General features: G+C 35.9%; 1 protein-coding gene across 1 annotated transcript in view; it reads right to left on the bottom strand.

Moving 5' to 3' along the window:
• Positions 1-24,902, bottom strand: part of LOC124232912 (protein furry homolog-like) — a 243,199-nt gene that overhangs the window by 134,093 nt on the left and 84,204 nt on the right. Inside the window, exon 4 of the mRNA XM_046649823.1 lies at positions 6,939-7,138. Within this exon, the coding sequence (XP_046505779.1) occupies positions 6,939-7,058 (120 nt within the window). The 5' untranslated portion in view covers positions 7,059-7,138. The remainder of the gene's footprint in view (positions 1-6,938; positions 7,139-24,902) is intronic.

The following is a 24,902-nucleotide window of genomic DNA, read 5'->3' as shown; positions in this document are numbered from 1 at the left end:
ACAACAAAAAGGATACAAATTATTCTCTATATTCACATATATATGAATGCAAAGACTTATGTACAAGAATGTTTACTGTGGCATTTTTTTCCCAGAGTTGTCCCAAATTGAGGTAAGTCCCAAACTGCCTACCAACAAATAATGATAAAAAAAAAAATTTGTGGTAGTTTTATTGAAATAATATTAAATTGTTAGGAAGAAAGAAACAAATTGATATGGGCTGATATAGAACAATCTCCAATCTATATCACTAAACAAAAATATCTAGGTACAGGAAAAAAAATTATATATATATATATATACATACACACACACACATATATATAGATAAAACTTCCCATTTGTGCTTTTAAAAAAGGTGGCAGGTGCTACAGAGATAGATAAATAATAGACATGAACAATGGTAGACTAAAAATTGTGGACAGAGATTATCTTGATTCAGAATGGAAGGAAGAGTCACTACTTTTATTACATAACCTTTAGAACTATTTCCACTTTTTATAATGTCATTATTTCATAATAATATAAAAAATTAATAATGACACTAAGGCTCACAATCTTTTATAGTCTAAATTGGTTATTTAACTAGGATATATGAATAGAGCACCAATAGCAACATGTAGCTTCCAGGGAAAGCCACAGAGTTTATTGAAAAGATTTTGATAGCATAACAATGATACTGAAATATTTCAATAATATGCAACTAAAGATGGCAGGGTGAACGCACACGCTTAAAATCCCACTTATAAAGCTTAAAACCAAAAGGTCAGAGAGAACGGGAGAAGAGGTAAAAAGCAGATGGAAGAGCATAACTATCTATCTCACCAAACAACAGCGAGTCCAAAGCAGGCAAGGGGAAAAGTCAAGACATCTGTTCATTCCTGCAGCTACTCATCCGTTCACCTGAACCATCTACTGAGTGTACAGTACAGTAGGAACAGCTCTTGGCTCTGGAGACACAGCCATGAACACAATGGAAAACAATCCCTGTCCTCACAGAGCTAAAAGTCTAATGAGAAAGCAAAGAAAAAATATATTATCTTAGGTAGACTTTAGGATAGGACGTTGGAATGGGGGTTGAGATTTTAGATAGAAGGACCACTGAGAAGATGACACTTGAGTCACAATGGGAGGGAAGTGAGTGAGCTGGCCATGCAGAGTGAAGGAAAGATAATCCAGCTGACACTCGGAACTCCCAAAAGTCTCAGGATGGAGAACTTCAGCACTCTGAAAGTGTGGGTGAAGGTGAAGCTAAAAGTAAGAGGGCTGGGGCCAGCCTGGTGGTGTAGTGATTAAGTCCGCATGCTCTGCTTTGGCGGCCCAGGGTTCATGGTTTTGGATCCCAGGCATGGACCTACAACACTGCTCATCAAGCCATGCTGTGGCGGTGTCCCACATACAAAATAGAGGAAGACTGCCACAGATGTTAGCTCAGGACCAATCCTCCTTAAACAGAAAGAGGAGGATTGGCAGCAGATGTTAGCTCAGGGCCAATCTTCCTCACCAAAAAAAAAAAAAAAAGAAAGAAAAAAAGTAAGAGGGCTGATTGAAGGATTGTTTAAGAAAGATTAGAAAGATTTAGATCCTCCCTCTTGTTCCCTTCACTCACTCTGCTTAGCAGGTTGACTGTCCCTCCACCTTACCCACGCAGGAATTGCCCTTTTTAGGAAGGGGCAAAAAAGATAAACACTGACTGAGGGATAGTACAGTTGAAGATAAGGTTATCATACTGAAGTCAGGGAGCTTAGTAAAAATTTATACACCAAATATCACAAAACCCAGTTACCTTCTGCCTCTAGAGACCCAGAATGCTAGCAGCCAAGCCTAAACCCTCCCATTTAGGGTACTGGGGGAACCTTCTCTGGGGATTCTGACTAGCCCCCAGAAAGAGAGGCAACACTGATGGTTCAGCTGATTACACACTGAAGACCACAGTCAAAAAGGCCCCAGTCAGATGTTTAGTGCCTCAATCATAAATTATAACATGTTACAACAAACATGTAAGGAGAAAGCAAAATTTTTGGAAGAAATAAGAGATCATATGGGGAGAAGACATTTTTAAATATATATATATATATATATATATATATATATACTATTCTCAAAAAATAGCAGAGTTGTAAAAATGCTGGGTCTAAACCAACTACAGAAAGTCTAAACCAGCAGGTGATTGGTTAAAGCATTTTTCCCCATCTTCTTTTCTAGTCACTGGCCATCTAAAAGATTAACAGATAAGCTTGGATGTGCCTGGATCATTACCCAGGATTGATCCACCTCCTTTAAGGAAGAAAGAAACCTAAGGTATTGGATTGCATAGTTTGCAAGCTGCAATTTCAATCAATGACTGCCCATCATTCCTGAATCTTCCTTCTAAAATGAAAATGAATTGTGGCTAAAAATCAAGCTCAGCTTCTCTTTGATCCTTTTGGCCTCCTTAACGTCCTTTCATTAAGGCTTCTAATATGAGAATAAAGACGCCGGTTCTCTCATTTTAGTGGTAGATTAAAATCTGTTTGCAAAAGCCATTCTCATGTGTGCTTCTAAGATTTTTTGGAACCTGCTGTCCAACTGAGCATAGGATGTGCCAGTCTCCTTGTATCTAACAATCCATGAATGCTGTTTTCTTTACAGTGACCCTGCAAGAGTTTCATTTGAAAACTCAAGAGAGTCCTCTTGGATGGTTGTTTATTACCTAAAAGGGTACAGAGTCAACTTTAAAATAAATGAAATCAAGTAAATGCATCTGAAGCTATAATAAAAGCATTATGACAATATCAGATTAAATGTATTTTCATTATTTAATCTTGATGCTGGGTAGATAATACACAATCTACCCAGACTTGGATATAAGTCAAACAAAGGTGGCAGAGATCTGATGCAGATAAGAAGAAATTATGCTGGTATACAGGAATATAGGGGTAAAAAATCTAGAAAATATGGGGATTTTCTCAGCCAGTGTTTGCCTTTGGCTGCTGCAGCCCACGACATTGGGGGTCTTCCTGGTGTGTGAGGAAGAGTAAGCAGGACTGACTCTTCTAGGTGTGGGGATGGGGGAGAAACATCTATTTTCTGATGGAATCCTCACCACTATTCATTAGTTTATGAATAATTTCATAAAACTATTCATAATAATTTTATCATCTCATCTTAGATTTACATAACAGATGTTTCTGAAATTAGCTACTAAATGAATGAATAAAATATAGTCAGCATCAGACTACTCTGAAAGAACTATTAGAAACCCAGGCTAGAACAATGACATTATGCTTTGTTAGAAGACCAAAGGACACATGCCACAGAATGGCCTTAGGGCTCAATTCAACTTAAAATACAAACCTTTACTAAGAACCTTCTACTAAGCACCTACCACCACGGGCAGTGCTGCAGAAAGAGAGGCAACAAGCAGCTCACATCAGAGGAAACAAACACGTAAGCAATCAACCATAATATGGCAATGTCAGAATCTAGGAGTACAAACAAATTATTATGGTACAACAAAGATTCGTTTAGCTTGGAGGACGATCACTACGTTAGAGGGAACATATGGGAGGTTGGAAGGATGAGTAAAGGTTTAAAAAACAGAGGAGTTAAAAGCATTTTAGACCAAGAGAAAAACAAGAACAAACACATCAGGGCAAAAGAATACACAGAGGAAACATCAAGCATCACAGCATCCAACAGGATGGGAGAATTGAGAGACAGTATACAAAGAGTAAGAAGACTGTGAAGAGGCTGGAAGGACCCACCAAGAACTTGAATTTATTTCATAGCAATGAAAAGTGAGCAAGATCTTTAAAGAGGAATGGTGATAATACTTGTTTTAGATATAGAAAAGTCTGGAGAGAGCAAGGAAAATGGAAAGGCGATAGATCACCTCTTGACTGGTTAGAAGGCCACTGCAGAACCTACGACAGTGACAATGGCATCGGAAGAAAAAGGAAGGAGAAAGACACAAAATCACCATTTTACTGACTCAGTCAAATTAGGTAATTTCACCTATATTATCTTTTAATATTTTAACTCTCAAGGTCTTTACATTTCAAAATTAAAATTCCTTTAAGAATATATAACATTCGAGAGCTGACAGGACCATACCACATGGTGCTGTTTATAAAATGTTTTATAAAATAGGTAATAAAGTGCTTTAAAAACGTGCTGTGCGAGTTGAAAATTGCTGAAGCTAGGTGATGGGCCTGGGGGGTTAATTATACTATAATCTGTACTTTCATCAAAGTTTGAAATTTTTCATAAACTTTTTTTTTCTTTTTTCAGGTTTATTGAGATATAACTGACAAATAAAATTGAAATATATTGAAAGTGTTTTGGTATATGTATACATTGGTATATGTATACATATTTGGTATATGTATACATTGTGAAACAATCCCACCACTGAGTTAATTAACACATCCATCACCTCACATATTAACCTTTTTTGGGGGTGAGAACACAAGTTCTACTCTCTTAGCAAATTTCAATTATACAATACAGTATTATCAACTATAGTCACCATGTTCCATAAATGTTTTTTAATGTGTATTTTTTAAAAAGTAGTTCCCTTTCTTACCGTTGCTGTTTAAGTAGGTTAGTGTAGCAATCTATCATGTAATTCACAGGCTATTGATGGAGAAAATTAACTTTTTATAGATTAAGTACATCTATAATCAAATCTTATAATCATTAATTCATATCTATAAGCTCTTGTAAACCTTATTTCTAAAACAGAACTTTGTATTATATATGTGCTATAAAATATATATACACTGGTATAAAAATAATCATTACTTTGTTATGCGGAAAGCAATCATGGAATGATTTAAATTGAATACAGTGAGCTACACAGTTTTGAAATATACATGTTGGCTAATAATCTTTTACAACTGTTATTTTTCAAACTTCAAATACATTATTTCATAGATGCTTTTCTCAGAGTAGTTTCCTTTCTCTACTTAATGATCAGGGAGAAACTCACTCACATGCAGGCACATCCTCACTCACATACTTTCACAATCTTAGCAATCTTAGTTAAGTCCTACTTCACTAAGAAAATTAAGAACACATAACGATACCTTCTTCAACTTCCCTCCTTTCTTAGGTCATCACCTATTCTCTCTTCTGTTCCTTTCCTCCCTTCCTTCTGAGGAAGTATAGCAGACTGAGTAAGCCAACAGGTTCTGAAGCCATTATGGTGCCTAACTCCTCACTCTGCCACTGACTGGCTTTGAGCTTCAGATAAGTAACAAACCCTCTGAGTCTCAAATTGGCGGTGAATACCTATCTCTAATGCAGCTGTGTAAGGAATAAATGAATTTCAGCTGTCACGTTCTCCACCTCCATCTTCTTTATGATCATCTCACTTCTAACCTACACATGATCTTGGTACATCACACATCCACTCCCTTCAAACCCAAAGACTTACTTCCTAAAGTTCTATCATCCTGCCAAAACCGTTCTCAGGTTAATTTCCAAATCCAATAAAATTTTCTCAGTGTTCATTGTAGTGCCTGTCTATATTATTTGACAATAATAATGCTATTCTATACTCTCTTTCCTTTGATATCATCATCTGTTCTTTTGGCTTTGATTATCACCCTCATGTAGATGATGCCAAAATCTCTATTTCTGGTCACCATCTCTTGTGAGTTCCCCAAAAGAATTTCCAGCTATCAAATAATTCCACGTGGTTAGATCACCAGTATCTCAAGCTTAACAAACAAAAGAAAAATCACCCTATTTACTTTTCCTACTGCAACAATATTCCTGTGTTCTTTACCTAGGTATATAGATTACCATCTTTTTGAACACTTCAAAGAACCCCTAACTCTTCACTTTCACTCAAAACACCTACTTGTATTTATTTGTCAAGATCCACTGATTCTACTTCTGTTATTTGTCTCACTTTCTTCTGCCACCATCTTCACGGTTAATGCCCTAGTTGAAGACCCTTGCATTCCAGGTTGAATCCTATACAATAGCTAACAAGTCTCTACCTTTAATCTCTTCTCCCTTTTATTGTGCAACAACTGTATTATCTACAACAGCCTTCACAATTCTTCAGAATCTGACTCAAACATTTGTCTTCAGTCTTCCTCTTCCTCCCTCGTCACTAGAAGCTCAAATCACATAGAGCCCCTCTTATTCTTTAATATGCTTCATGTACTATACATACATTTAAAAATAAGTTTACTTGTTTATTACAAGTTTGGCTACTGCCATATCATCAACTTGCAGAATGTTCTAGATTTTCCTTTTTTTCTCTTATGTTTTATCTGTCTCCACAATTCCCATTGGTGAAATCCATTTTTGTTCTTTGGTGACCTGCAGTAACTTATCAAAGTAGATTCCAAAGTCATTACAGCTTTCTAAATCACTACTTTACTACTAACCTAGCCCTTAATTTTTTTATGATTTTACTTTTTTAGAGCAGTTTTAGCAAAAGTGAGCTAAAGGTACAGATTTTCCCAAATACCCCCTCACCCTACACATGCATAGCCACCCTCATTATCAACACCCCCCACCAGAGTGTTGCATTTGCTACAGGTGATGAACCTACAAGTGACACATCTTAATCATCCACAGTCCAGAGTTTACGTTAGGGTTCACTCTTGGTGTTGTACATTCTATGGGTTTGGACAAATGTATAATGACATGTATCCATCACTATAGTATCATACAGAGTATTTTCACTGCCCTAAAAATCCTCTGTGCTCCGTCTATTCATCCCTCCACCCCCAACCAACTCCTGATCTTTTTACCGTCTCTATAGTTTTGCCTTTTCCAGAATGTCATATAGTTGGAATTATCAGTATGTAGCCTCTTTAGACTTGCTTCCTTCAATATTTTTTTCAAGTATATTATTTCCTTTGGAAAATTTGTATTACAATGGTTAATACAAAAGTCAAGAAAATATTTCAGATTTATAGGTCAGCTCTACTCACCAAGGGTTCAGCCATTACAACTTCAATTTTCTTTTCAGCTTGAACAGCAAATTCTGCGAAGAGGCTCTTGATGACATATTCACCAGGCTTGACATCTGGGTCAATCGTAATGCTTGACATGATGAAATTCTTTTTTCCCAAAGTGGAATGAAAGTTGGAAGAAGTGCAGTATTTATTCACTTTGCTGACTGGTGCTGAAGCTGAAAATAAAAGAAACAAAAGAACTCTACTTTAATAATCAACTCAATGAGGCCTACCATAACCATCCTCTTTAATATGCATCCTGTCCCTAAACCCCATCCAGATCTCCAAATCTGTATGACCGTACTCTCCGTCTATTACACTTGCTGCCTTCCAACATACTGCTCAAAGTAACTATAATTTAGTTATGTATTATGTTTATTATATACTGTTTTTCTATCCTAGTAATGTGAATTCCCTAAGAACAGGGATTCTCTTTTGTCTTTTTTGTTCATTGATGAATCCCAAGTACCTAGAACAATGTCTGCATATACTAGGTATACAATAAATACATATTGAATGAGTGAACTCTAAACAAAGTCATGTGCAATGAAGGAAACAAAACATGTGAATAAACGAAACAGGGATTGGTTAGGGGACTGAAATACTACTTTAGAGAGCATGCTCAGGAAAGGCCCCACTGAAGAAGCCACATTTGAACTCAGATCTAGATGATGAAAAAGAGACAGCAAGGCAAAGCACCAAGAAGAGAAAGCACCAGTGTGGCTGGAGCTCAAGAGAGCAAGCAGGGGTGGAGGGAAATGTGAGATGAGGTCAGAATCATTCGTCAGGGATCAAAGTTTTAGAACTTTGTAGGGAAATTAGATTTAATTCTAAAGGCAATTAACATTCAGTCGGAAGTATTAACTTGGAGAGGGATAGGATCTGGCTTCTCCTTAAAAGATCTCTCTGGCTCCCCTGGAGAATGGATTGGAAGAGGGCAAATGAAGAATCAGGAAAGCCATTACAGAAATCCAAGTGAGATGATCAGAGCCTGGGCTAAGAGGATGGCAATGGCAAGGGGGAAAGGAAAAGGATTTGAGATTTATCACGTCAGTGGGTTGGATATCAAAGAGAAGGAAAGGAATTAATGATGACTCACAGATTTTTATTTGAATCGCTCAAAGGATAGTGGTGCCCTTCACTCAGATAGGGATGTCATGGTGCTTGGCAAACACTATGTTGCACCAGATGTGGCATAAAGAGAGCACACACCACTGCATGCTGTTGATCTTCACCTGCTCTGTTCTGTTGACTGCCTGGGCAGCCTACCTGGCTTTCTACCGAGTTTATCCAGTCACCATGATCTTCCAGCCTGCTGCATAATTCAGACCCTTCCATTCTCTAACTTCAGCTTATGTCATCCCTTTGGCCTAGAATACCCATGGAGAATCTGCAAGATGGTACTCCTCTATCTCAACTTGATCTCCAGATATTGTCCTTTCATATGCTGTCTTATAAGTAATCCCCTCCTTGAAAAGGGAAGCAGAACTCAATTCTCAAACACTGAATTTCTGTCTATATGTATGTGTATGTATCACTATAGGTCATATCCTACATGTATACACTCCAAACTCATAAGGAATTGTTTGTCAACTATAAAAATCCACTCTACCAAACACAGTATGTCAAGACATATACATTTATAAAAATAACCTAAAGAATATTACAAATTGTTAATATTGTACCTAAAATAAATACCTTTGTATTAAATTAAAATACAATATGTATTGTATTCTAGAACTAAAATTATATAATAAGAACAAGTCAAAACAAAAATTCACAGTCCTTTGAACACAGTGCACACTATTTATTTTAAACAATGACTTGTTTGTTTACTGATTCATGATCCAACATTGTGTATTATAAAGCAGAGAATCTGTTAACAAATGGCATGGTGGAAAAAGGAGATCTTAAATTTTAAAAAATTATTTTGGATCATTAAGATACTCTATATTTTATACCCATATTATGTTGGATAACTTTAGAGAATTATAAAATAGTGAAAAAGATACTCAGTTTCCAGAATTTTAATTTAGATTTTAAAAATAAAAATGAGAATAAGACATTTTCAACATTCTGACTTACGGTACTAGATACAAAACATACATTGTCCACTAGTTAAGATTTGCAAGTCTTAATTAAGATTCATAAGATCATAAGAGAGTTACAAAGTGTCTTTGGCTTTAACTTTACAATAAATGTAACTACAAGAAACCTTATCATAGACCTAGGTACTAAATTCTAGACTATGACAAGGTACAAACTTCTTAAATGACATTTTAGTCTTTGAATAGTCTCTTCACAAAGAAAAACAAAGCTTTATTTAGTTAAAATGATTTCTCAAATAACTCGCCTTTACTTTCTTCTACTTCCTAAAAAGCATAAACATAAATATTCCTAGGTATAATAAGTGCATATTTTAAGAAATTTGCCAATAAAGCCAAAAGTTTTAGGAAAATCATTATTTATCTTCCAAACATCTGGATTGTCTTCCAAAATAAAAATATTTCAAGTTTAAAAAAATCCAATTTTTATGAAAAGCAAATGTTTTTGATCAAATAAAATAATCTACTGCAACTGTCTTTCTTAATAAGTGTTTAATAAATGCTTGTTGAATTTATTAATACTAAAAAGCAACACTGAACAGATCTAATGATTGAAATTTCAGGTCACAAAACCACCTAATGTTGGTAACATGGGATTAGTAAAATAAATTATTTTTATAATCTAAAAAATAGAATACTATACAAGACAGCTGAAACAACATATAGAATTAAGTGAAAAGAGATCATAAGACAGTATGTATATAAAACCAAAATAAAATTAAAAGGCAGGAAAAAATATTTGCAGCCTGGAATAAACAGAGTTCATCGCTTTTATCTCCATGCACAAAACTCTAATGACATCAATTAGAAAAAGACCCAGGCCCCCAAACTGAAAACTGGATAAAAGCCATGAACAGACAAGTTACAAAGAATAAAACAGAAGAGGCCAATAAACATGAAAATAACATTTAGCCTCACTAATATTTTAAAAGCAAGTAAAAATTAGGCAACAGTGTTCACCTATTAAATGGTTCCCCCTCAATCTCGTATTTCGCCATAATGTTCAACCTTGGTGAAGGTATGTGAATTTTTCTCATATTATGCTAAAGTTACGAAAAAGGAATGATCAGTCCAAGCAGGGTGAGAAGGCTAGTTTCCACATAACTAGATTAACTTGACGTCACTTGACTGCTTGAGTTAAATATTTTATAACGTTAAATAGTAATATTTCCTTACACGCTATTATAAAATTCTGAAAAATTTATGCAAGCTTATGAGAGAATAAAGACATAATACATATTTTAGAGTGTAATTCTGAAGAACACTGAAAACACTCTGAACGTTCTTAAGAACATTCAGCCATTGAATTACAAATTGTAAAAACCCAATGTCATATTATATATCCTTGGAATATAAATCTACTAAACTCTAACTGAATAATTAAAATACAGGAATTAAAAGCTAGCACATCTAGGCTTTCTCTTAAAGTACGAATAAAAGTAAATATGGTATTTTTAGATGGTTTACTCTATATATAGCATTGTATTTAGCATATTTAATGAAACAATTATTATTTTGTTCACGCTCACAGGACTCCTATACCCTGAGAAATTTAAATTCAGTCAAGGAGAAGAGACAAGTAAGAAGAGACATAAAACCCCTAAAGTGATGCATGTTTGGTTTCATTACTTTCCAGCAGCAGTTCGCAGCCTCTCTTTTCTGCCTCTACTATTATCTTATGTGCTACACTCTAAATAGTGACATTCCTCAAAATACACAATGATTCTCAATAATTCGGGTGTTTTAGACAGGGATGGGTAGGGACAGGTATATATACTTTAAAGACACCCCACTGCAGTGTGGGAAAGCTGTCTGAAGCCTCTCATCCCCCAGGACAGGTCTTTAGGGAGAAAAATTAGTACTTTATAGCCACAAACTTATATATATATATACATGCATATTACATGCATATATTTATGCACAGATTTATATAACGCAGACGTGTAACAAAGTACCATACACTTGCTCACTAGTATAATAATTATTACTTATATTGGCTAACAGTAAGATTTTGATGACCACCTAAGGAAGAAAAGGTGTAAGGTAAATGACCTTGGAACAAGAACAGAAGTCAAAAATACCTCTGAATTAAAAAAGCAAAACCAAAATTCTTAGTTTAAAAAAGAAGCCTATGCCAGCAAGTTACTTTGTGGATATCAACAAACTGATTCTAAAGTTTATATGGAAAGGCAAAAGACCCAGAACAGCCAACACCATATTGAAGGAGATGAACAAAGTTGGATGACCGACACTCCCTTACTATAAAGCTACTGTAATCAAGACAGTGTGGTATTGGTGAAAGAATAACAGATCAATGGGACAGAATAGAGAGCCCAGAAATAGACGCCCATAAATACAGTTAACTGATCTTTGACAAAGGAGCAAGAGCAATACAATGAAACAAAGATAGTCTTTTCAACAAATGGTGCTGGAAAAACTGGACATCCACAGGCCAAAAAAAAAAAAAAAAAGGATCCAAACACAGACCCTACAACTTTCACAAAAATTAACTCAAAAAGAATCATAGATCTAAATATAAAACACAAAACTATAAAGCTCCCAGAATATAAGTTAGGAGATAATCTAGGAGTTCTTGGGTTTAGTGATGACTTTTTGGATACAACACCAAAGCACAACCCATGAAAGAAAAATTGATAAATTGAACTTCATTAAAATTAATAACTTCAGCTCTGCAAAAGACACCTTTAAGAAAATGAAAAGAGAAGATACAGATTGGGAGAAAAATCTTTGCAAAACACATATCTGATAAAGGACTGGTATCCAAAATACATAAAGAATTCTTAAAACTCAACAATAGGAAGATAAACAATCCAATTAAAAAACAGGCAAAAGATCTGAATTGGACCCTCACCAAAAAAGACATACAGATAATAAATAAGCATATGAAAAGATACTCCAAATCATATGTCTTCAGGGAATTGCAAATTAAAACAACAATGAGGGGCCGGCCCAGTGGCACAGCGGTTAAGTGTGCACGTTCTGCTTCAGTGGCCCTGGGGTTCACCGGTTTGGATCCCAGGTGCAGACATGGCACCGCTTGGCAAGCCATGCTATGGTGGACATCCCACATATAAAGTAGAGGAGGATGGGCACAGATGTTAGCTCAGGGCCAGTCTTCCTCAGAAAAAAAAAAAAAAGAGGAAGATTGGCAGATGTTAGCTCAGGGCTAATCTTCCCCGAAAAAAAACAAAACAAAACAATGAGATAACACTGTAATACATTTATTACAATAGGTAAAACCCAGAACACTGACAACACCAAATGCTGGAGAAGATATGGAACAACAGAACCTTGCATTCATCCCTGGAATGCAAAATGGTACAGCCACTTTGGAAGACAGTTTGAAAGTTTCTTACAAAACCAAATATATTCTTATCATATGATTCAGCATTGGACTCCTTGGTATTTAACCAAAGGAGCTGAAAACATGTCCACACAAAAACCTGAACATAGATGTTAATAGCAGCTTTATTCATAATTGCCAAAACTTGGATCCAATCAAGATGTCCTTCAATAGGTGAGTGGATAAATAAACTGTGGTATATCCAGACAGTGGAATATTACTCAGCGATAAAAAAGAAATGAATTATCACGCCATTAAAAGAATTGGCGGAAACTTAAATGCATATTACTGAGTGAAAGAAGAACCATGAAAAGGTTGCATACTATAGGATTCCAATTATATGACATTATGGAAAAATAAAACTATGGATCAGTGGTTGCCAGGAGTTCAGGTTGGGGAGAGAAAGAAAGGGAAGGATGAAAAGGGGAGCAAAGGAAATTTTAAGGCCATAAACTATTATGTATGGTCCTGAAATGATGGACACATGTCACTATATTTGTCAAAATCCATGGAATGTACAACATAAGGGGTGAATACTAACATAAATTATGGACTTTGGGTGACTAGGATGTGTCAACGCAGGTTCATCAATTATAACAAATGTACCACACTAAGGTAAAATGTTAAAATAGGAGAAACTGGGGGCAGGCAAGGCCACTCTCTACTCTCTGCTCAAATTTTTTTGAAAACTTGCAACGGCTCTAAAAAATAAGGTCTTTTAATTTTAAAAACACAAAAAGAAAAGAAAGAGAGAAAAGCCTATTTTAGCCCTGTCAGCCAGCACCAAAGATGCCTGGGAAGAGTGAAAATAAACAACAGCTCACGCTCAAGCATAAAACAATAACATCCTTGGATCACTCAGAGAAAGGAAACGGTTTATAAGTCCATTACAGATAAAAAGTCAAAAATAAAATCAGATTATATGGTAGATACATTGAAAGCACAAAGAAAGAACAAAATCAGGATTAGGGAATAATAGCAAATTTCCACTTCTGGGAGGCCAGTTGGATTGGTGTACCTTTCAACCAACAAGCCAGAGGAAGACTGGACATTTGAAACCAACCATAGCTGACGAGGAAAAAAGAAAACATAAGGAATGTGCATGTTGTGGGTGTTGAGAGATACAATACGAAAGCACCATTTGATGACTCAGTGCACAAACAGTTTGCTATAAGGCAAGATATGCCTCAAAATTCCTTCATGAATGAAGGACATTCACACCAGACACTGTTTATTTCGGATGAAAATGAAACACTAATACTTTATTAAAGCATTTTGCATATTATCTCATTTTATCCTAACAAACCTATTCTTATTTGAAGTGAGATGCTGGCATGTGGCTCTTTCAAAAAAAGAAAAGTCCTGATTTGTGGCATTTGCCAATTTCCATTGTGAAAAGTCGCTCATTGCTCATCGTGACTGATTTCAAGCCACCAATGGTTTTAACAACTAGCTGGTAAAATTCCTGCCAGGAACTAGACCCAAAACTCCACTTTCAGTTATCATCCAGTGATAATGAGGAAACTGACTCCTAATTAAAGTCCGTTGTCACATGAGAGGGGAATGTGAACTCAGGTCCTGAGTCTCTAAGAACTTTCAGATCAGAGGCTTTATTTCCTTCAGAATCGCCAGATTTTGATATATCCTGTTTTCTCCTTTAAAGGTCTAGATTACTAACATACTATTTGCTTAGAATAACTATTTCCCAAATCAAATACTTTGGTTTCATCTTCAAATTCATTTACATAAAATGGGCTTAAAAAGAAAAGGCTTCCCCACTTTGATTAGATTTATATTTACCAATATTGTACCTCTTTTTTAGTTCATTTTATTTATTCCATTTAAATCTGTCATCCAACTGGAATTTATTTGGGTGGTATGCAATAAAGATGTTATTTTATTTTTCTTCCCAATATTTAATCAATTCTTCTCAGTTCCTTTACTGAAATTCTGTCACTGATTTTATTCACTATCATAACTGAATCCATACTCAAATATGCTTTCTGGGCTTTCTATTCTGCTCATTAACACTCTGTTTTGTGTCAGTAGCATACTTTTTTTCTCAATTAAAAAAATTTTTTTTTTTTGAGGAAGATTAGCCCTGAGTTAACATCTGTCACCAATCCTCCTCTTTTTGCTGAGGAAGACTGGCCCTGAGCTAACATCCGTGCCCATCTTCCTCTACTTTATACGTGGGATGCCTGCCACAGCATGGCTTGACAAGCGGTGCTAGGTCCATACACGGGATCCGAACTGGCGAGCCCCGGGCCACCAAAGCAGAACATATGCGAACTTAACCACTGCACCACTGGGCCAGCCCCCTCATACTTTTAATTATTGTAGCTTTACAATAGGTTTTATTGTCTGTTGGCACAAATACCCCTTTTTAGTCATCTTCAGTACTTTCTCAGCTAATGCCACTCACTTATACGTCTAAGCTTATGCATAGCTTCACAAATTAATTATAAGAAAACTGACGTCTTAATTAAGACTTCTTGTCTAAAACCTGGCATATCCTTATTAATGTGTCTTCTTTAGCATACTCAAAGAAAAATGGACATTTTCCTTCATAGGAGATCTATCTAATTCTCATTCATTCTATTCCTAACTACTTTTTAAGTTTCTATTCTGTGTGAATGAAATCATTTTCCCCCACTATTCAGTCCAACTTTTTTTTACTTTTGGTTGAATTTCAATGGACAGAAAAACTAAGACTTTCTCTTGTTCTTTGGACAGCTGTTCTTAAAATGTTTATTTATCCGAGTCTAAACTGTTCCTATTAAAAACAATTTCTAAACATAGAAGTCCTATGACATTTTTGGCACATCTCCAATGTTTTTTACTTGAAATCTACTACAGAAATATCACTTATTATAAAACTCAAGAAAAATGACCTATCATCTAAACAATCCATTATTCACTCAGCTAGAGTCTCACTGAGGTTAATATTTTCTTGTACTCTTGAACCTTCAGAAGCTTAACTAAGAAACTCTTCTAAAAATCTAGTTATAATGTGGTACTTTTTAAAATATGCATGAACTTAGGAGTCAGAAGACAAGGGCCCTAGACTTGACTTGGCTACTTAGTGTGATTATAATCTTGGTCACATTATTTAATCTCCCTAAGCTTTTGATAGAAAATGAACGAGTTATAACTCAACCATGGATCTGTATCAGAAGCAACAAGAAAGATGTTTTCATTTTTGTTCTCTGCTCCTCTGCCAATAAAAATATTTGCTGCCCATTAAAAACCACCTATTGTGGCAAACCTTCCTCCTCTAGCCAAACGTGAGCCTGGGACCAGCACAGGAAAGCCCTGAAGTGAACATCTGAACAAGAGAATCCTACAGAACTTCATCCAGGAGGCATGCCTAGACTCAGGGCCTGGGACAGGGAAATAACTGCATATGGATATGTAGCCATCTTCTTTGACCCCAAAGAAGTTGAGTAGAATCTAAATAGGTGGGCTGAGTCCTCTCTGCTTCAGGCTGAGATGATGTAAGAAGACAAAGAGCAAAGGGGCTTCCTCCTAACATCCTAACTGGTCGTTAAAAGAGGCTCACAGAGGCTGAGACTGCTTTCCCTTCCAGCACTCTTGTGGTTACACTTGAAAATACTCTAGCTGTCTGGCCCACACTCAATTAGCAGACAAGGAAATACAACTGCACATCTGCTGGTATCCAGCAGCCAGAGACAAAGAAAATAAAATATTTACCAAATACCAGCAGCGAATACCATTACAGATTTCAAAACACCGAACCTATTTCAATGGAAACAGAAACTAAACAAAGATACTGATTCTTGCCTTATTATTCAGCACCATTCTGGAGGTTATGGGATAATATAAGTAAATGTGATAGAAGAAAATGAAATCATTGTTATAAATATTAAAAAAAAGACATGAAACTTTCTATATTAACTAGCAATAACTACCTAGCAATGAAAACGGATAAAAATCTATTTACAAATATAAAATAGGTGAGGATAAATTTAATAACAAAAGTATAGGACTTACATGGACGAAATTACAAGAACTTCTTAAAGGTCATAAAAAAAGATCTGAGCAAATGGAAAGATATATTTGTAGATGGAAGCGCTGTTATAATGTGTCAATTCTCACAAATTATTTTATTAATTAGTACAATTCCAATTAAGATTTCAGTACTATTTTGTTCAGGTTGTATTGGCTAAAATCATCTTAAAGTATACTTGGAGGAAAAGCTAAAAAAAATCATTTTAAAAAAATACAAAGAATATTTTCTAAATCAGAAGATAATACAACTATAATCAAAACAGATTATAACTATAATCAAAACATCATATCAAAACATATGACTATATCATAACATAATATAAGTAATCAACTCAGTGAACTTAAATGTAGATAAATCAGATTAATGTAAAAGATTAAAGAATCCCGCAAAAGTCCCAGAATAAGAATTCAACAGAGGCAAAATCCAAGGGAGGAGGATGATTTATTTAGTAATAATATTAAAATATCTGGCTATTCATCTGGGGAAAAATAAGTAAAATATATTCAGAAACTAATCTCCAGATGGACACGAAGTTAAGAGTTAATTTTCAAAAGTCTGAGAAAAAAAATTCAGAGTCAACATGTATAATCCAGGGGAAAAGAGACCTCAGCCAAGACATAAAGCTCAAAATTATGAAAAAGATGAATGCATTCAACCGAATAAAAATTTAAACTATTTATAAGGCAGATGATATCATAAACAAGAAAGGACAAAGCTTGAAAAAAATATAATTCAGATGACAGAAAATATAAAACATTCAAAGAGCTCTTACAAAATAATAAGAAAAAGACAACACAATAGAGAAAAATTGGCACATTATAATTAGGCAATTCACATAAGAACCAATCTGAAAAGACAACAAACAAAAAAAATACTCAAACTTTGCAGTGCCCAGAAAATGCACATTAAACTAGCAAGGAGCTTTCATTTTATACACATCAGACTGGCAAATATTAAAAAAGAATAATTAGATCTACTGCTGGCAAGGTAAAGGGAAAGTGAACACAACACGATGCTCAGAGAAATGCAATGACCACCTAAGTACAGTCCAGTAGGCTGGACAAAAGGATGAGTATTTTGGCCCCTATAGAAAAGTAACACAGATACAAATTTATTTGATGTTTAGGCTCTCCGTGTGACTTTCTGATTACAATTTAGCTTTGTATGACCTACCCCACAAGGAGAGCAAAGGAGGGTCTGCCAGCTCTAGCATTAACATTCACTTGGCATATCACTCATTGTAAATTAGTAAATTGGCAAACATAGAAGCTTGTCCCTGTCAGACTGTTGATTATGATTCCACCCCTGGAAAAAGATTTCATATCCACTCTCAGCATTCTGGCAAAGTCAAGTTTTCTGACCTGATTCCAGTCTTTGCTGGCCTTCTCAGGCAATTCCTCAAATCAAAATCAAACTCTTTGGAGTGAGGCCCAGGCATCTGTATGTTTTTGAAAACTCCCCAATATGACTCTAATGTGCAGCAAGGGCTAAGAACCACGGCCTTACACTACTCTTCTAAAGTGGAAGAGTTGGTTCTATACAATGATTTTATTTAAAACTAAGTCTGACCACTAAAAAGTTTCAAAAACATCATAAATAAGTAAACCCATTTATATAATACCACAAATACTATCCATCAAGCAACTCAGAGAGAGTTAAACAAATGCATGTCAGGGGCAAAACTCTAGGAAGCAAAGTGAAGGACCAATAAAACAATTCAAAGACCTAATTTTAAAAAATCATACAGGGTTTTCCCAGTTCACACTAGAAATCTTGATAAACTGATTTTTCTCTCCGGTTTCAGTCACTTGACTTTATTCACTGTCTGCGCCCCAAACCACATACCTTGGCGCCCTGTCAACTCTCTGCCTTTGGTTATCCATGATTACAAAGGGTGAAATGTCAATGACGTAAACTTTGGAACCACTATTGATTCTTCCCTGTGCCTTATATTCTATGCCTAGCCATCAAAGTCCATCGCTGCTGAAAGTAATCCCCCTTCTTCTTTCTGCATAGCTAAATTCTAAGTTCCAATCTCCTATTAACAGTCTATGTAGACTCCTGAAAAATATTCCTCCATAGTTATCCCTGCCTCTTAGCAGAGGAAACAACTTTACACAGCAGCCAAAGCAATTACTTTCCATTTGAACCCTTTCTATTTGAACCTTACTAGGCCCTATACATCAACCCAGGGCCATACACTGCCTTTGTACCCTGCATAGGAACACACTGCTAACCTTATCTTCAAGATGATTACTAAAGCTGTTTTTTTGGAATCATCATTTTCTTTTCTTCCATAGTCTTCCTACAATAAGAATGACTCACTCATATACTGCTCCAAAATTTTATGTGAAGCTTTTTCTTTTTTTAACTTCATCTTCTTTTTGTTTTTTAAAGGCTATTTTTTTAGTTCTAGGTTCACAGCAAAACTGAGAGGAAGGTACAGCAATATCCCATATACCTCTTGTTGCCACACATGCACAGCCTCTCTCATTATCTACACCCGCCAACAGAGTGGTACATTTGTTACAAATGATGAACTTGCATTGACGCATCATTATCACCCAAAGTCCACAGTTTACATTAGGATTCACTCTTTGTGTTGTAAATTCTATGAGTTTGAACAAATGTATCCATCATTATAGCACAGAGAAGTTTCATTGCCCTAAAAATCCTCCTTCTCCCTAGCCCCTGGCAAGCACTCATCTTTTTACTGTCTCCATAGTTTTGTCTCTTCCAGAATGTCATATTGTTGGAATTAAATAGTATGTAGCCTTTTCAGACTGGCTTATTTCACTTAGTAACCGGCGTTTAAGTTTCCTACAAGTCTTTTCATGGCTTGATAGCTCATTTCATTTTAGCACTGAATAATATTCCATTGTCGGGATGTACCACATTTATTTATCCATTTACCTACTGAAGCACATCTTGGTTTCTTCCAAGTTTTAATAATTATGAATAAAGCTGGTGGAAACATCAGTGAAGCCTTTTTTAAACAAAAAAGATCCATTTAATGCATCTAATATAAATCTGTATTTTGTTATTATGTTATACTGTTACTATATTACATGTTGATGGATATTAAGTCATTCTTCATTTTTTATGAATGCCTTTGCTTAACTAGTTTCTGTATCACATGTCAATAAATATAACTGAAAATTCAGCTTCTAAAACAATTCATATGATTTTCTACTATGAACTACCATCACATTTACAATTCATCATCTTCTAGTAAAAACAGGTCTGACAGTTTGGAATTTGGCTTCTACAGCCTTTCCCATTCAAACGAATTTCTCTTTAATTCTCTTTTTGTAAAAACCCTTAAAACTTTACTCATTTTAGAAAATTTTTTTTAAATTGGGAAATAGCATGCTTCATGAAAACCAACTAGTAGACTCAAAATGAAATTGTGAGAAATCCCACTGAACAAGCAACATCCTGTTGACATCATGCATTAACAGGTGATTAGAAGGAGGAATAATCAAGAACACAGCCTATTCCATCCTGCAAAACGCTAGTAAACTATGTCCTATCAATGCGACAGAGAGACTATAAGCATAGCTACTTCCAGAAAGGAAGTCTAAGAGTGTGGCCAGTAGTGGAACAAGCCAGAACTCAATGACATGGGGCCTAACCACGATAAGAGGCCAGATACCTGTCAGGTGTCATATTTAAAATATTCAGCTATCAGTACAGAGGACAATCAGAACAGCTTCTGGCTGTAAACACCAGTACAGTCATAAGGATGCATAATGGCTGAATATCAGCAATGTTAGAGATAACGAGAAAGCCAGTAATGAGAGCAGAAAATGGTATCTAAAGAGCATGACAAAAGGTAAAATCTTGGATCTTGGATCAGGAAGACCCAAGAAAGAACAGATATGCCAGCAAACAGATATATAATGTAAAGTCTAAGGACAGGAAATATGTGGACATGCAGTTGGAGAGGCAGGTTTAATAAATTAGGCCAAAACTTGTAGTGAGCTTGGGCTGACGTGGAGTCGTCTGGACTGGTGAGCTAGGGCTCTCCCAATCTCCCCATCTTAGTGCAGGTTAGGACCCAGGGCCTGACAGAAGACTGAGTCTACACATGACTACGACAGAAGGACAAAAGGGGAGGGGTTATGACATCAAGATTTATGAAACAGTGGGTCTGAAACTTACCATAGATATTACACCGATCTTTTTGAATACTCTCAGACACCTAAGAACACTGTGACCCTCTGTTAGATTTTCCTGATTTTGAATTTTCTCACATTATTAAACAATGTGTCTTTATTCTAATATTTACCAATAAAAAATTTTAAAACAAATCATGAAACCAAATACTTAATGAGTTAGACAATCAGCTGTACATCTCACAACACAAAATGTTTAGTTTTGAAGATGAAATGTCTCTTTGGTCAAATGAGGTACACCTAGCTGAACGAGTTAGAATATTAAAATATATATATATATGGATAAAGCAGGCTTGTGATTCCTAATTCAATGATATCCGGAGCTGGGAACTCCAAATTCAGGGACCATCACAGAGTTCACACTGTTCACGTAACAGCACTATGAGTTGGCTTCCTTGTCCAGCCTCATATCCTAAAGTGGACAGATCTCTCTGGGGGATGAGAGGGTATTCTTGGCAATGAGCAGGAGGTGATTCTTTTCCACTATGACTCATGTTAACTCTCAATGGATGCACCTCTGAAATTAACGTCAATGAGAACATAAATTTCTCTACCAAATCCATTCTATGAAAACCTAGTTAAAAATTTCCTTCACATCCCATATCTAACCGAAGACCTATTATTCCCACCTCTTAAATATTTCCCATATCCATAATTAAATGAGTTAATATTCTGTAAAGCACTTAAAAGAGTAGCTAGCCATGCGGTAGGCATTACATACAAGTTTGCTAAATTAATAAATAACATTTCTCCATTTGTTCAACTTTCACCTCCAATCTGGTCCACTGCAACAGCATACCAACTCATCTCCCTGCAGACACTGTACTGCTGTCTCGTCCCTTCTCTCTGCCTCATCCCATGAAAAATGAAAGCCTGTCAACTACTGTCACAAAGTCCAGCAATGGTTCCCCATTTATTTTAGGTTTAAGACCAAAATCCATAACAAGGCCCTCAAGATTCCACAAAGACTGTCCCCTGCCTACCTTTCCAGCTCATTCCCTCCCTCCTTCCAGGCCTCTCTGTTCCAGCCAAACTGGCCACACTTCCTCCAGCCTCCAGCACACGACATCCTTTCTTTTCTGCCCATCCACCCTCCCCTCAAACTGTTAACTATTTCTTCCTTCGTACTTTTATGAAGTATCACCAGGTCAGGGAAACCTTTAAATTGAAATATGAAGGATTAAAGGAAGTTAGCTAAAGAATTTGAGTGCGTTTTTTTTGGGGGGAGGGGGTATTCTCAGCACACTTTAACTTACCTGAGCCCCAATTTTCTCTTCTATGAAAACAGCAATTTATCAACTGATTAATGGATAGACAAAATGTGGTATATCCATACAATGGAATATTACTGAGCCCATGAAAAGTAATGAAGTGCCAATACTTACTAAAAATGGATGAACCTTGGAAATAGGATAAGTGAAAGAAAACAGTTACAAAGGAACACCTATAGTATGATTCCATTTATACGGAATGCCCAGAATAGACAAATCCATAGAGACAGAAAACAAATTAATGAGTATGAGGGCTCTTTTTGGGGTGATGAAAATGTCTGAAAATTTGAGAGTGGTGATAGCTGTACAACTCTGTGAGTACACTAAAAACTACTGAATTGTACACTTTAAAAGGATGGATTTTATGGTGTGTAACTTATATCACAATAAATCTATTTTTAAAAAGCAGCAGTAATAGTATTCCTTAGATTTTCATGATGATTACATGAGATTTAATAATTGTATTGCGTATCTGATTGTACACATGCACATGTACGACATGTACTTACCACAATACTCGACCCATAAGTACTTGAGAAAATGCTAAGTATTATTTTAATCAAATAACTCAGACTTTAACAGAAATTTATAAAAATGCTTAATTGTGCTTTTTAGGGTTGGCTTTTTACCATTTTTGCAATCCAGGAAAAACATCTCTGAGGTTTAAAAAGTCTGTTTGTGAATTTTTTGCATTGTTTAAAAATCCAAGTAATTTATGCAAATTTAGTTTCTTAACATACCATATCTTATTCACATTTTAATTTATAAAATCATAGTTAAAATAAGTCAATTTACCTCTTCTAGTTCTGATAAAAACCGAATTCTTTGAAACACTAGTTGTCATAAAATTATATATGCAAAATAACTTCTATAAATATGTTTATTAGAGGTATGATATTAATAAATGCATCTGTGACCATAATTAACATTGCAGATATAGAACTGGATAGTTCTCAGTACTGAACCTTGTCTTGTCTCACCAATTTTAGGGAACTAAGCCAATCTTTTAAATGACAACATCCTTACTACACAGCTGGTTTAACAGAATGTTCCTGATTCCGTTTTTAAAAGAAGTAATGCCTAAAACTGTTGGCACAAAGATAAAATCCTGAATTTAGGCCATATGAATGTCACTTCATTGTTGTTACTGAAAGACAGAAGCTCAACTATAATCAAACTTCAGCAGCACTGCAACAACATTCTGCCAGCTAAGCAGGCCTTGAAACCAGAGGGCCTCTAGCGATTAATACACTGTCAAACATGGCATTTAACATTAATACAAATCAGGACAAATCTATCTTATAAACATGAAACATTATTATATTTAATGATAAAGAATAATACACATTGCTATTGTTATGTTCAATGACAAAAACCAGATTTCTTTTTTCTTTTTCCTTTTTTTCTTTAGGAGGGTAGGGGCCTCCCAAAATTTGAAATATATAACTTATTTAATGGAAAACTTATTTTCCATTTTATTTCTTTTTACAAAGGCTATTAATAAACCAGGTTTTTCTCTGTTCTTCCCAAGAAATTCACTGAAGAGAATTTAATGAAACATTAATTCTTTTGAAATCACTAAGGTATTTATACATTCCTGCTTCAGGAACTATTCCCCTGAGAGACATCACTAGAACAATAATAATCACATACTATAAGAGGGGTCATATATTTAACCTCCTACCTTCTTTCCAATTATTAATCTATTCCAACAAAAATGACTGCATCCCTAAGTTTTACCTTAGTTGCCTGCACATTTCCCGAAACTTGATGAAGCATCAAGTATATAAAGATGAACAAACACACCATCAATCTATGCCCTCCAAGAGCTTACACTCAAGTAGCAGAGAAAGACACGAACGGGGGATAAGAACAATGATACAACGATGTTTAAAGTGAAGGACAGAGCAGACGAAGCATTTAGTATCTGGCTGACTCAAGAAAGGATGGGTCTTCAAACACAAGTAAGAGTTCATTGAGAAGCAGACAACGGGAGGAGGAGGGTAGGGGGTGCATTCTAGGCAAAGGTAGCAACAAATATAAAGGCACCAACAAATATAAAGGCACCACATGCTCTAGGAACGGGGTAAGTATGGCGAGAGAGGAGACTGAAAAATGAGCAAGGGTACATGATGAAAGGCTTCATCATACGGGGGATAGAAAGACTGTTAAGTAAGGAAGGGAGAGACTTTAAGAGCAGATGTTTAGAAGGAACCCTTGGCAGCAACGTGGAAGATCCAAACAGGACAAAAAGAAACTATGGCAATAATCCAGGTGATAAGGAAAAGAGAGAGGTCTGAACCAAGGCAAGTTAAGTGGCTCTGGCAACAGAAGGCAGGAGAGACTTAGGAAATTTTAGAAGGTAGAATGCCAAGTCTTGGTAAATGACTGAAAGGGGTGGGATGTGGGGTCCAGGGGTGAGACAGGGGTGCTGACCCACCCCTGGTTTCTGGCTCAGGGAGACTGGATGGCAGTACTGCCTGCCACCAAGGGGAACATTCTACCCTTCGAAACTGAACTCAAACAGATTCCTTTCCCTCTAAGTCTTCTCTGTCCCCTGTGGTTCAATGATTCCTTCCATCTCTGTACACTGTTCTTTTCCTGTGTAACAGTTACTTGGTAAGTCATAACGTATATGCAACATCTCTCATTTAACTTCCTTACTGTTAACTTTTTATGTATATTTACTCTCTGACTAAACTAGAAGCTCCTTATGTGCAAAGGTCACATCTATTTGTTACAGCACAGTACCTGCTCAATAACTGTTCGCTGATTCAAGTGTTGGAATCATGGAAACATCCCTAGGAAGAGACAGATAACTACTTAACTGTCCCTTTCTAAGGTCTTAGAAATATTTCAATCCTCTCACTCTCTTTTTTAAATACAATAGGGCTAAGTGAAGACCTAAAAAGACACCCACAGATGCCGGTGAAATAAAAACATTCTCCCATTTTTCAGAGCTAGGGCAGACATGGTTAGGGACTTATTG

This window comes from Equus quagga, unplaced genomic scaffold (genome assembly GCF_021613505.1).
Source record: "Equus quagga isolate Etosha38 unplaced genomic scaffold, UCLA_HA_Equagga_1.0 146_RagTag, whole genome shotgun sequence".
In the NCBI taxonomy this organism is placed as follows: domain Eukaryota; kingdom Metazoa; phylum Chordata; class Mammalia; order Perissodactyla; family Equidae; genus Equus; species Equus quagga.
Note: the sequence above shows the minus strand (reverse complement) of the source record. Positions and strands in the feature narration are given on the sequence as shown.